General features: G+C 39.7%; 3 protein-coding genes across 3 annotated transcripts; 1 reads left to right on the forward strand and 2 right to left on the reverse strand.

Annotated features, from left to right (window-relative positions):
• Positions 1-134: 134 nt before the first annotated feature.
• LOC114441576 (zinc finger protein OZF-like) lies at positions 135-2,149 on the reverse strand. Its single transcript, XM_028414565.1, has 2 exons — positions 1,919-2,149; positions 135-1,718 (listed from the first exon to the last, which is right to left on the reverse strand). Exons 1-2 carry the CDS (start codon positions 2,076-2,078, stop codon positions 526-528), a joined length of 1,353 nt encoding a protein of 450 aa, XP_028270366.1. The 5' UTR covers positions 2,079-2,149; the 3' UTR covers positions 135-525.
• A 749-nt stretch (positions 2,150-2,898) lies between these two features.
• LOC114441577 (zinc finger protein 675-like) lies at positions 2,899-5,080 on the reverse strand. Its single transcript, XM_028414566.1, has 2 exons — positions 4,831-5,080; positions 2,899-4,744 (listed from the first exon to the last, which is right to left on the reverse strand). Exons 1-2 carry the CDS (start codon positions 5,000-5,002, stop codon positions 3,606-3,608), a joined length of 1,311 nt encoding a protein of 436 aa, XP_028270367.1. The 5' UTR covers positions 5,003-5,080; the 3' UTR covers positions 2,899-3,605.
• Positions 5,081-5,330: 250 nt separating this feature from the next.
• cenatac (centrosomal AT-AC splicing factor) lies at positions 5,331-9,679 on the forward strand. The gene is made up of 11 exons (XM_028414225.1): positions 5,331-5,588; positions 6,004-6,170; positions 6,277-6,375; positions 6,455-6,521; positions 7,929-7,991; positions 8,319-8,386; positions 8,477-8,591; positions 8,687-8,717; positions 8,844-8,945; positions 9,035-9,167; positions 9,318-9,679. Exons 1-11 carry the CDS (start codon positions 5,472-5,474, stop codon positions 9,406-9,408), a joined length of 1,053 nt encoding a protein of 350 aa, XP_028270026.1. The 5' UTR covers positions 5,331-5,471; the 3' UTR covers positions 9,409-9,679.
• The last annotated feature ends 1,494 nt before the right edge of the window (positions 9,680-11,173 follow it).

An 11,173-nucleotide genomic window follows, 5' to 3' on the forward strand; every position in this document is an offset into this window, starting at 1 on the left:
TTTTTTACTTATTACCAAAGAGATTAAATATTTATGCATGTAATATTTTATTCTGTACAGGTATGAGGTAAATGCATGTAAGACTTCCATATGAGACATGAGAATACAAAAAACACCTGCCTCATATGACGACATTTAGTTTTGATACCATCCTTATATTTTATATTATTTTCTTGCCAAATCATTTTTTTTAAATTACACAACAAAGCTTTATTCTTAGATGAAACATGACATAATGAAAAAGTAGTGTTTTATTTAAATGATAGATTGCATTATTGTGATGTTACTGTTAAAATGACATCCATCCTATTTCATCCTATTTCAAACTTCAAAGTGTCAGTCTAACCAACAAGTCTAAGAAACAGCTCCCAAATATGAAAATGTTTATGTTACTGTTACAATTACAAAATACAGAAATAATATCAAAACAAAGGGCACGGTGCAGAAAATCTAGCTGTCAGTATGTTCAAGTCTTAATTCTTCTTCTATTAATGAGTTCAGCTGAAACCTCTTGCACATACAAGGTCATTCTCCTTTATGGGATGCGATATGTTTCTGATAGTGTGACGCGACAAAGTATCCCTTCCCACAGGTGTCACACTGGTATGGCATTGTGTCTGTGTGGGTTCTCAGGTGGACTGACAATCCACCGCGTGATCTGAAATCCTTCCCACACACTTTGCAAGATAATGACACTTCACTTGTATGAGTCCTTGTGTGTTTTTTCCAGTGTGACCACTGACAAAAGCTTTGCCCACACGTGGCACAAAGATAAGGCTTCTCACCTGTGTGTATCCTCATGTGCTTCTTCAGAGAAGCAGTGTCCGCAAATCTGTTTGCACATATGCTGCAGGAATACAGCTTCTCTCCTGTGTGTGTTCTCATGTGCCGGTTCAGAGCTGACAAGTCTGTGAATTTACTCACGCAGAATTTGCAAGAATACGGCTTCTCACCTGTGTGGATTCTTTTATGGACTTTCAATACCGTGGAGTTCCCAAAGCTTTTACCACAGATGATACAAGAATACGGCTTCTCACCGGTGTGCATTCTTTTATGAATTGTCATTGCGGATTTTTGGCTGAATCCTTTGCCACAGAAGTTACAAGAATATGGCTTCTCACCCGTGTGCATCCTCTGGTGTCTGATAAAGTTGTAATTATCCTTAAATATCTTCCCACACGTGTCACATTTTAAAGATTTTTTGCCTGTGTCAGAATTACAGGGCATATTGAGCATGGCATAGTTGACTGCACTAACACTCTGAGTCATGTTGGTGTGATGTGGATTTGTTTCAGTTGTTGTAGTGGGTTCCGAGTCTCCATGTGTTTCTTCACTGTGATCACAGCTGTTAGCTGAATGGGTGCTGTGAGGGAGGAGCTTGTGGTTACTGTCTGGTTCTGCCACCTCAGAGTTTTTACATGGTACATTGTCAACAAGCTCTTTCTCTGTTGCACTCTGAGTTTCTTCAGGAACAAAGTGCAGAGACTCATCTTCACTATGATCATCGTCGTCATATGCTATGGTCAGCATAACAACATCAGGCTCCTGCTTCAGTACAAGCTGCTCTCTGTCCTGACTGATGCAGAGTTCCTCTTGTTCATCTTTAATCTGTGGAGGATCTGGCTTCAAAAAGCAGTTCCTCTCCTGGTTACAGAGCTTTTGGTCAGAGTGATCGTCTTCCTTTCTCTCTGCTTTACATACTTGCTGCTGTGAAAGTTCTGGAGAGAGAAGGGAATCAAGAAACAAGTCTTACAGCACCGAAAACAGACAGCACATCTCTCACGCTGTTAAAATGAAGACGCCCCCACACCAGGATCAAATGTTCTTTTAAATGCCCACCTTTCAATTTAAAGAGATACCTACGTAATATTTACAAGTATCCACCATGAACATCATTCTCCATTAAACTTTTACAAACCTGTTAAGATTGACTTCACTCCTGGTTCCACAGGGCTGCGCTGACGGCTGATCTCTTCCTCGTACTCGATGAGTGTTTCTTCGAAAACTTTGAATATTTCTTCAGCAGCAGCTGTTAACCTCTCCCTGACAAACAGTCTGAAACATCCAACTGAAGGCATTGTTCAGAGTTTAAAATGTTTTTTGTTCGACGCTACCGACCAATTTCCTCTTTACTTTCTCATCTGGTGCCACACTGTTTTGGTCCCGTGGAGAACCAGATGATCTGATTTTTGTTTCCGCTTCCGTCGCGGTGCATTACCGCCACCTAGCTTGTATATAGAAAAGATTTAGTCATCATTTTAACATTTAAAAATGATAAATTAAAAAAAAAGATTTAAATGAATGAGTTTAAGGACATACACTGTTAAAGGATTTCTAACAGTTACAACGGATTAACTATGTGGCTAAATTCTTTAGGGCCAAATACAGTTACCTCAAAACTTTTGTCTGAAAACATTAATCCTGGCCTTTATGGAGACTGTCTCATGTTTGATTACTGACCTATTTCAGCTAGCGTCATGTAAAACGCAATACAAATAATGTGTTTCCTAATATGACACTGACTCAGAAGAAATACATGTGACTTAAGCATTTTATTTTTATACTCAAGTGGATCATATTTTTGATAATGATGATATTAAACAGATCATGAGTCATTTAATTGAGAAAGCAGGAAAGTGACATGCTACAGTCAGCACCACTAGAAGGGCAGCTTCAGCATAAACGTTTACAACTTGTGCAACAAATCTCTTCTTTGTACTTGAGCATTTTCAATTCTCTGAATATTTCTTTAGCAGCAGCAGCAGGTAGTCAAGCTTTAAAACACTCAACTGAAGGTGTTTTGTAGTCCAGAACATATACCAGAACAATTTTTATGTTTACAACCACTGGTGTCACAGTGTAAACATCCAGGGCTTGTAGATCAGCTGATGTTCAATAGACAGTCTCTATTAATGGTACTTTAACATATAACATCTTTGTTAAAGACTTCACAAGCCCGTGTTTGTAAAACTTGGAATTTTTACGTTATCATCTTACACTTTTATTCGTTGAAGAAATATATGACATCAAATAACAAAGCACAAATTTCATTGCCCTTGTTCATTTAGGCACAAATCATTGTGTGCATCACTATGATCATACTGTTGATAACTTTGCAGTCACACCGACCATCCAGTTTAAAAATAAGTTAATAATCTAAATAATCAGAACTGAAAGAACTTCTCTCATTAATAAAATAATGATAATGCATAAAAAAATATATGTTCTTTGACTCAGAAGCCAAAAAGCAAATTTAATTAATTAACCTATAAATAACAACATATTGAAAATGAAACACACATAAAAACAGTAACCAGTAACAGCCAACATGGTTGACCCAACACCGCTAGAACTGAGGTTCAACAACAGTTCAAATTCCAGTTGTAAAACTGAGGTAATGCGTAAAAAAGTAATCATTTCCATTTCCAGGATGTTCATATCTTTCCGATATTTTCAACACACATCTCTGTAAATTCTTACGTGTTTTGTCCATAAACCCCAACAACAATCTACCGGTAAATCCAATGTCATTTGCCTGTGTGTAGTGTTTTACACCTTTACTGCCTGAGAGCCAACAAAACACTGCATACTTTTCAAAACCTGTGTCAGACTGGTTGGGCTTCAGTGTGGGTTTTCATGTGGGCTGACAAATCACAGGAAAACTTGAAATCTTCCCCACATGTTTCACAGGAATATGAATGTTCACCTATATGAAGTCTTGTGTGTTTTTTTAAATGTGTCAGTTGACAAAACCTCCTGCCACACGTAGTGCACAGATAAGGCTTTTCACCTGTGTGTGTTCTCATATGTCTAGTCAAAGCAGATGAGTCTGTAAATGTGTACCCGCAGATGAGGCAGTGGTACTGTGCTTCACCTGTGTGTATTCTCTCGTGCCTTTTCAATGTTGATGAATATGAAAATCTACTCGAACAGATGTTGCAAGAATATGGCTTCTCACCTGTATGGGTTCTTTTATGACTTCTTAATCCTGATGAGTTAGTAAACAGTTTACCACAATCATTACAAGAATATGGCTTCTCATGTGTGTGGATTCTTTCATGCTTTATCAATATTGATTGGTGACTAAAACACCTTCCACAGAAGTCACAGGAATAGGGTTTTTCACCTGTGTGGACTCTTCTATGACCGATCAGCCCCGAGTTGTGAGCAAACTTTTTACCACATAATTTACAAGAATAGGGCTTCTCACCTGTGTGAAGTCTTTTATGAGTTTTCAGCGCACATGTCTGATTAAATCTTTTACCACAAACGTCACAAGCATATGGCTTGTCACCTGTGTGGATTATCTGGTGTCTATTCAAGTTATAACTATGTGTAAATACTTTGCCACAAATCTCACATTTATATTCAGCTGTGCGATTGTTGGAGGGGGTGTTTGGCATGGTTGTTGTGTAATGTGTACTTTGTAGACTTCTATTATTGTTTGGTTGTAGTACCTCAGAGCTTTTAACTGCTGTGTTGTCTGCAGATTCTTCCTGTGCATCACTCTGAGTTTCACCATTTTTCAAGTTCAGAGTCTGACCTTCAGCGTGGTCACCCTTCTCACAAGCAAGAGTTTGTTTATAGTCATCGCTCTGCTCCTTGTCCTGACTCATGCAGAGATCCTTTTGGTCCTCTTTAATCTGTGGACCCTCATGGTCCAAAGTGGAGTTCACTTCCTGGTTATACAGTCGCTGGTCAGTGAGCACCTTCTTCTCTTTACATCCATGTTGCAGTGGAAGCTCTAGAAGCAATCATTATTGAAATTGAATGTTTTCCGCCTTTTCTGACTTTCTGAATAACATATTCAGGTGATCATAGTTTACATACCCATCCTGGTTAACTTTACTTCAGGTTTAAAGATGCTCTCCAGCAGCTGCTCCAGACGGTTTATCTCTTCTTCGTATTCGAAGATGGTTTCTCCAAAAGTTATGAATATTTCTTCAACAGCAGCAGCAAGTCGATTGTAAACAAACTGTTTAAAATCTTCAAGGGAATGCATTGTTTTTTGTTTTGTTTTGTCTTTGTGGTGTATTAACTCATAAAGTCTACAGTAGTGAAGCTAATAGCCGCTTTTTCGTTTACTTCCGCTAGTGTCACATTATTATTGTCCGGTAGTGGAATTACGCTCAAATATATTTTTCCATCTTATTCGTCCTATCGCGGTACTTAGGCATATATATTTATATGTCCTGTAAAGCAGCAAATGATCGTATTTTATTACACATCAAACGGGCGACTGAAAATCTCATAATTATTATAATTGTTTTAATTCCAGGGAAGCATGGAACGCTGCCTGTTTCCAGAGGGAAGCATTTAGATGCGGCAAAGCAGTGTATAGCACGTTAGCTAACTAGGCTGCTAGCCACGGCTGTGTTTAGTGCGTAAGGAGTGGAAAACTTGTTTGGCTTTAACTTCTTTCTTGGGTCAAGTTAGCTCCAGTATACGTGCAAGTTTTACACAAAGTCTAAATGGGTGCATACTACTGCTCCATATGCAGACAAACTACATTCAACGGGAAGGGACATATCTTCGGGAAAAATCACCAAAGCAGACTCCGGGTAGTTCTTCTCAAATTCCTTGAAAAGGTAATATCGTGTAATATTTACTGAAATATATCATTTTGTGTTTTGCTCACGTTTCTTTCACCTTGCTGAACAAATTCAATTTGCTCAAGACATACTGTCCCTGATACTAACGTTGTGTGCAAACCATTGTCAAACAGTTATTGTTTGCTTTTATGCATTAACTAATTATAATGCTTATGCTAGTATGATGCTTTAAACACATTATCGTGTAGTAATTTCAACTGAAGTTGTACAAATCGGCCACTAGGCGGTGTAATATGGACATTTGACATTGACAGAACATTGACATAATTCAGATGAATTCAGTCTATTTGTATGACCTATGCTATTGTTAGGCTTTGTACCCCAGTCAGCCACAACATTAAAACTACTTGCTCACTACCATAAAGGTTCCGTTTCACCTACTGTGTTTCAGGTGAAGGAAGCTCGCAGAACACTAAAAAAGCCCCAGGTAGAAAAGTTTGATTGCACTCAGCACAAGCAGACCTTCTGGTGTTACTGCTGTGCACTTGAGATTGAAAGAAATGTTACAGACGGCAACATGACTGTGCTGTATGGAGGCTTGTTGGAACACATGGCCACGTAAGTTTTGTTAACATCACAAAGGTGACAGACTGCTCGTAAACTTACTGATAAAACTGGTTTTGTCCCCTTGTTGCTGGTTAACCTCTTGTTTTTTTTATTTCAGCCAGGAACATAGGAAAAATACACATACATTCTGGTGGGAAAATAAAGCAGACCCAAAGTTTAGAGACAAGGTCATCATTACAAAAGAAGAAACTGAAAAGTAGGCCCAGTGAGCCAAAACTGTATGTTCATGTTTTTTTTTGTAAAGATTATCTCCATTTATTATTGTTTATTTTTAGGTTTAAAACAGAAGTAGCAAATGTGTTGGAATCATTTGTGGAGAAGGAGGATGAATACATTAAACAGGTAATGCAAAAACATTTTACTCTTACTCTGATTGTAATTTAGCACAGCATGCTTTGAAAACATCTTTAGAAATACTGTTGACAGTGTAGTAGAGAGGATTGAAGCAAGGCGTCTGGACTTGTAGAGTTTTCTAGAAGACGTTTCGCTGCTCATCCAAGCAGCTTCATCAGTTCTAACTGTTTGGTGGGGAAACATGGTTTATATGTGGTTACAGACCTATGTGGGTGGGTCTGGGTAAAACATAAAAAAAACTTACAAACAATAGCACTAAATGTTTCCATACTTACCTGTGATGTTCTGGCTGACTGGGCCAGGTGTGTCTAACGACTATGAAACTGCCGGAGGGGGACTGATGGACAGCCCTTTGTTCTTACTGTGAGTATGTGTAAACTTCCTGGGAATGGATGGAATCACTGCATTGTATGTGGTAGAAAGATGATGTCTGAGGCCACCACCTCTGTTAAGGGAAGGTTTTTCCAGCTTAACATAGATGGCTTCCTTGACTCCTCTTTCATACCACCTTTCCTCCCTGTCTAAAATGTGAACATTGTTGTCCTCAAAGGAGTGTCCTTTGTCTCTGAGGTGGAGGTGAACAGCTGAGTCTTGTCCTGAGGAGGTGGCTCTCCTGTGCTGAGCCATTCTTCTGTGGAGTGGTTGTTTAGTTTCTCCAATGTACAGATCAGAGCATTCCTCACTGCACTGGACTGCATATATCACATTGCTGTGTTTCTCCCTGGGAATCTTATCCTTCGGGTGAACCAGTCTCTGTCTCAGTGTTGTCATAGGTTTGAAATGGACCGGGATGTCATGGTTGTTGAAGATCCTGCGGAGTTTCTCTGATACTCCTGACACATATGGAATGGAGATGTTCTTTTCCTTGCCGGGTGTTGTCCTTCTTCTTGTTGTTGGGGGGTCTTGTTTTTGTGGCTGCTTGGATGAGCAACGAAACGTCTTCTAGAAAACTCTACAAGTCCAGACACCTTGCTTCAATCCTCTCTACGTATGATGACCTGGATGACTGAGAATCTTCATCAACATGTTGACATTGTGACAATCTCAACTCTAGCTCACAATGTCTACCACGCCAGTGCTGCAGCATGCAGATGCTGCACATTTCTGCCATAAATCAGAGGCAAAAAGCGAATATTTCTTTTGCTTGAAAATCAAAGGTAACATTACAGTTGCATGGATTTTTTAGTAGAGAAATAAACCATGTGCCTATTTTAAACACATTAGGATGCCAGTCATTCGAGTTGTAGATATTGCATTCAGGAACATACTGGTGGGCTGACAGTGCCACTCACAGAACCACTGCACCGGCATGCATCTAAGTTCTCCTAATGAATATTTTAAACAGGCTAAAATCTATTTGTATGTTTGTTTGTTTTCTTCCTTTCATGACTGCAGGAAGCGGATCACATCCGGGCCCAGGAAAAGAATCGTCAAGAAGTCATCCAGTCTCTTTTAGAGGTTTGTTTTCCAAGGATGCAGTGGCAGTATCCATTACTGTGACCCTGGCTGTATGTAGTATGGTTAATCTCAGCATTCTTTTGCTAAATGCTTGTAAATACTACAGCAGGTAAATGTCAATCCACTGGCGATCCTGTTTAACTCTTAAGAATGGTCATAGCTGGTGAATTGTTACAGCATCTAGTGGGCAGGGTGGTTTTGGGATAAAAAGGTTTATTTTGACACAAGTGGTATCTAAGGATTATGATGATAAAAGATGAGATTAAGCATGATTAGATGTTAGACTTCCTCTGTGAACCCCTCTTGGCTTTCCTGAATCAACATCAGCGTGATGCAGAGCCAGAGTTGTTCAAAGGACCAAACGGCACAGACCCGTGTGCAGAAGATTCTGTCAGGTAATGGTGTGTCTAGCTACAGACTTTTATTTTATTTCATATTATTTCAACATCAGTCACACTTGGAATGACTTTTGTTTTGTGGAACAGTTCTCAGTTTATGGCTCAAGGATCAGGCCAGCAGAATGGAGGCAGTTTTGTGGACTCTGTAGTTGAAGTACCACGGACTGCAACCGGGCAAGGTCTCACTTTCATAGGCTATCAGGTAAACTAACAAGTATCAACAATGTGTTTATTAATGAGATCTCTCTTTTCTTGTTTACATCACTTGATAACTTGAGGGTTTTTTTTCTGTTACAGGATTCATCGAGCAGTGGAAATGTCCATACAGGTAGTGAAGTTTGACTGTTAACCAGAGGAAATCTGCACTTCGCTCGTTCACTTGGCTCTATTGTGTGTGTGTGTGTGTGTGTGTGCGTGATTGATGAAGAGTAAAAATAGTCTCTGCGTGTTGAAGGTGCTGTCCCTCCGTGGCTTCAGGATGATCCTCTGGAGGGGACCTCCGGGGGTGCTGTCCATCCAGAGATTGGTCCATCACTTCAAGACTTCCTCAAACAAAGTATGTAGATCAACAGTAATCACACTGCCATGCATGAAATCAACTTTGATCAGAGTGTAACTACCAGGACCTTGTCTGTGTTTTGCCAGAGGAGCAAGAGAAGCTGAGGAAGTTACCTCCAAACAGAGTTGGAGCCAACTTTGATCACAGCTCGCATACAGACGCCAACTGGCTTCCCTCTTTTGGTAGAGTGTGGAATAGTGGTCGACGCTGGCAGTCCAGGTGAGTTCACAAAACTCTTCGATACGCTGACTAATGTGGAATAATTATAAACATAGACTCATTCCCATAGACATTTGCAGACCTGAATGTAGGCATACTGTATGTGCAGAGGAACGTGGCTGATCTGTGTGTGATATATTTTCTCAACAGGCACCAGTTCAGACAAGAGGAAGGGCAGAAGAACAGACAGAAGAGAAAAAGGGAGCACAGCACAGAGGTCACGAAGAAAACAAAAACCTAAGAGCTGACAAGTTATGACAAAACTTCAAATTTGCTGTGTGAGAATTCAGAGTGATGTGATTTACAAGGTGCAAGCGTGGCTTTGTTTTTGAGGAGCTGCACTTGAATTGCTCATTCTGATCCTACTGTTGACCAAGTGTATATATGGGAAATTGTATGTAACTTTTTTTTACACAGTTGAATACTTGCAGTCATGCTGTGGCTTTTGAATATTTCTGTCAGAAAATTACATTCGATCTTTGCATTTTCATATTAAAATACTTGATATTAAACTCATGTACAGTACAAATACACAACTTCAAAATCAGAAGCTACAAGCTACACTGGTGTTGCCACTTAAATGGTCACCGAGCTTCTCCTTTTAATCCAAAATGAAAATTAGTGACTTTAAATTGAGGGTTGGTTTGTGATCAGTGTGTTACTTAGACCAAGATTTCAGGACATCTGGCTGTTTTGGCAAGTAAACAGAAGGGGGCGCTAGGCACTTAACTAACAAAGGCACCTTCTGCTGCCTGCCAGGTGTAGCCATAATGTTGGTAATAATATGATGAATATGATTCATGGAATGTGTGACTTTTTCTCTCATGTATCAGAAAAGGATGTGAATAATATTTTGCATATAGGGGATGATTTTATCCCTTCAAATGCTATCCTATAAATATTAATTTGTGAACAACCATGAATAGAGATGTACTAAGAGCGCAGCAGTTTTCTAGTACAACAAACCTTTTTTTTCCTGGCAGTGAACCTGTTCACCAGACAGTGGGCTTTCAGTTCCTTTTTTTTAGAGCACGGTATGTGATAAATTACTGGAAATAGCCTGAAGGCTGCATTATGCAAATATTGTCACTTTGTATGACGTTAAACCAGTTCTAAATGTTTAAAAAAGTGGCCTTAAATGTTTTGGTCTCAATAGAATGTGATACTTTTCCGCCCAGGCACACACATTGGAGGACAGGACATCTGTTACCTGTTCCTGTTGAGTACTTCTGCGTGAGTTGTGAGCAAAAGATTTACTACATGAGAAAGGGGCATAATACAAAGGACAAGGACCCTAAGAAGCTGGACAAAGTCAGCATGCATGCTTGTCCAGAATAGCCCTCAATCTTATCAGTTATTCTGACACAGCAGATTTTTCAGGTGTTTTAAATGATAAAGCATTCCTTAATGATTGGTTTTGTGGTTTTTGCCTTATCTGCACAATAGACTTGATACTAATCTCAAAGGGTGACTAAAGACACGGAGATGAATGAAAGGCCAGGAGCAGAGAATGAAAAATATTCCTCTCCCCAGTCTTGCAGGCCTCTCTCTCTCTCTCTATGCAGGCCTCCTCCTCCTCCTCTTCACAGCAGAGTATAATAACGGCCCAGTGTGCTCTCCACGGATGGGCGTGAAGCTCAGTGCAGCTGCAAAGCAGTACGAGGATAACGTCTATTCTTAGCTCCTGTTCAGGACACAGATGAAAAGAAGTGGGGGTATAATCTTAGTAAAGAACGTCAATAATTTTAGCAGATGGAGGTCACTTTATTGTAATTCTATAAAGTGTTACCTTCCATATCATAGTTTCTGTTAATTATTAAAGAATGCAGAGCTCCAACACAAAAGCCATCCTTGGCACTAAAGACTGGGAGGGGAGAAAAAGCACGTGTACTGGGCGGATCTTGAGTTAATCCGTGGGCCAATCATGGAGCAGGAATTTTTAATAAATCTGCATGTTTTAAAGGAAGCGTAATCTCCGAGCGCTGATTGGTCTGACTCAAAAGAAG

This window comes from Parambassis ranga, chromosome 9, assembly GCF_900634625.1.
Source record: "Parambassis ranga chromosome 9, fParRan2.1, whole genome shotgun sequence".
In the NCBI taxonomy this organism is placed as follows: Eukaryota; Metazoa; Chordata; class Actinopteri; family Ambassidae; genus Parambassis; species Parambassis ranga.

What these genes read in the sequence shown, in the direction of transcription:
- LOC114441576 (XM_028414565.1), bottom strand. Translation starts at nt 2,078, where the DNA reads ATGCCTTCAGTTGGATGTTTCAGACTGTTTGTCAGGGAGAGGTTAACA. An exon ending in AGTGAAGTCAATCTTAACAG is followed by an intron (nt 1,719 to 1,918) that starts GTTTGTAAAAGT and finishes TTCTCTCTCCAG; the next exon opens with AACTTTCACAGCAGCAAGTA.
- LOC114441577 (XM_028414566.1), bottom strand. Translation starts at nt 5,002, where the DNA reads ATGCATTCCCTTGAAGATTTTAAACAGTTTGTTTACAATCGACTTGCT. An exon ending in AGTAAAGTTAACCAGGATGG is followed by an intron (nt 4,745 to 4,830) that starts GTATGTAAACTA and finishes GATTGCTTCTAG; the next exon opens with AGCTTCCACTGCAACATGGA.
- cenatac (XM_028414225.1), top strand. Translation starts at nt 5,472, where the DNA reads ATGGGTGCATACTACTGCTCCATATGCAGACAAACTACATTCAACGGG. An exon ending in TTCTCAAATTCCTTGAAAAG is followed by an intron (nt 5,589 to 6,003) that starts GTAATATCGTGT and finishes ACTGTGTTTCAG; the next exon opens with GTGAAGGAAGCTCGCAGAAC. An exon ending in TCACTTTCATAGGCTATCAG is followed by an intron (nt 8,592 to 8,686) that starts GTAAACTAACAA and finishes TTTCTGTTACAG; the next exon opens with GATTCATCGAGCAGTGGAAA.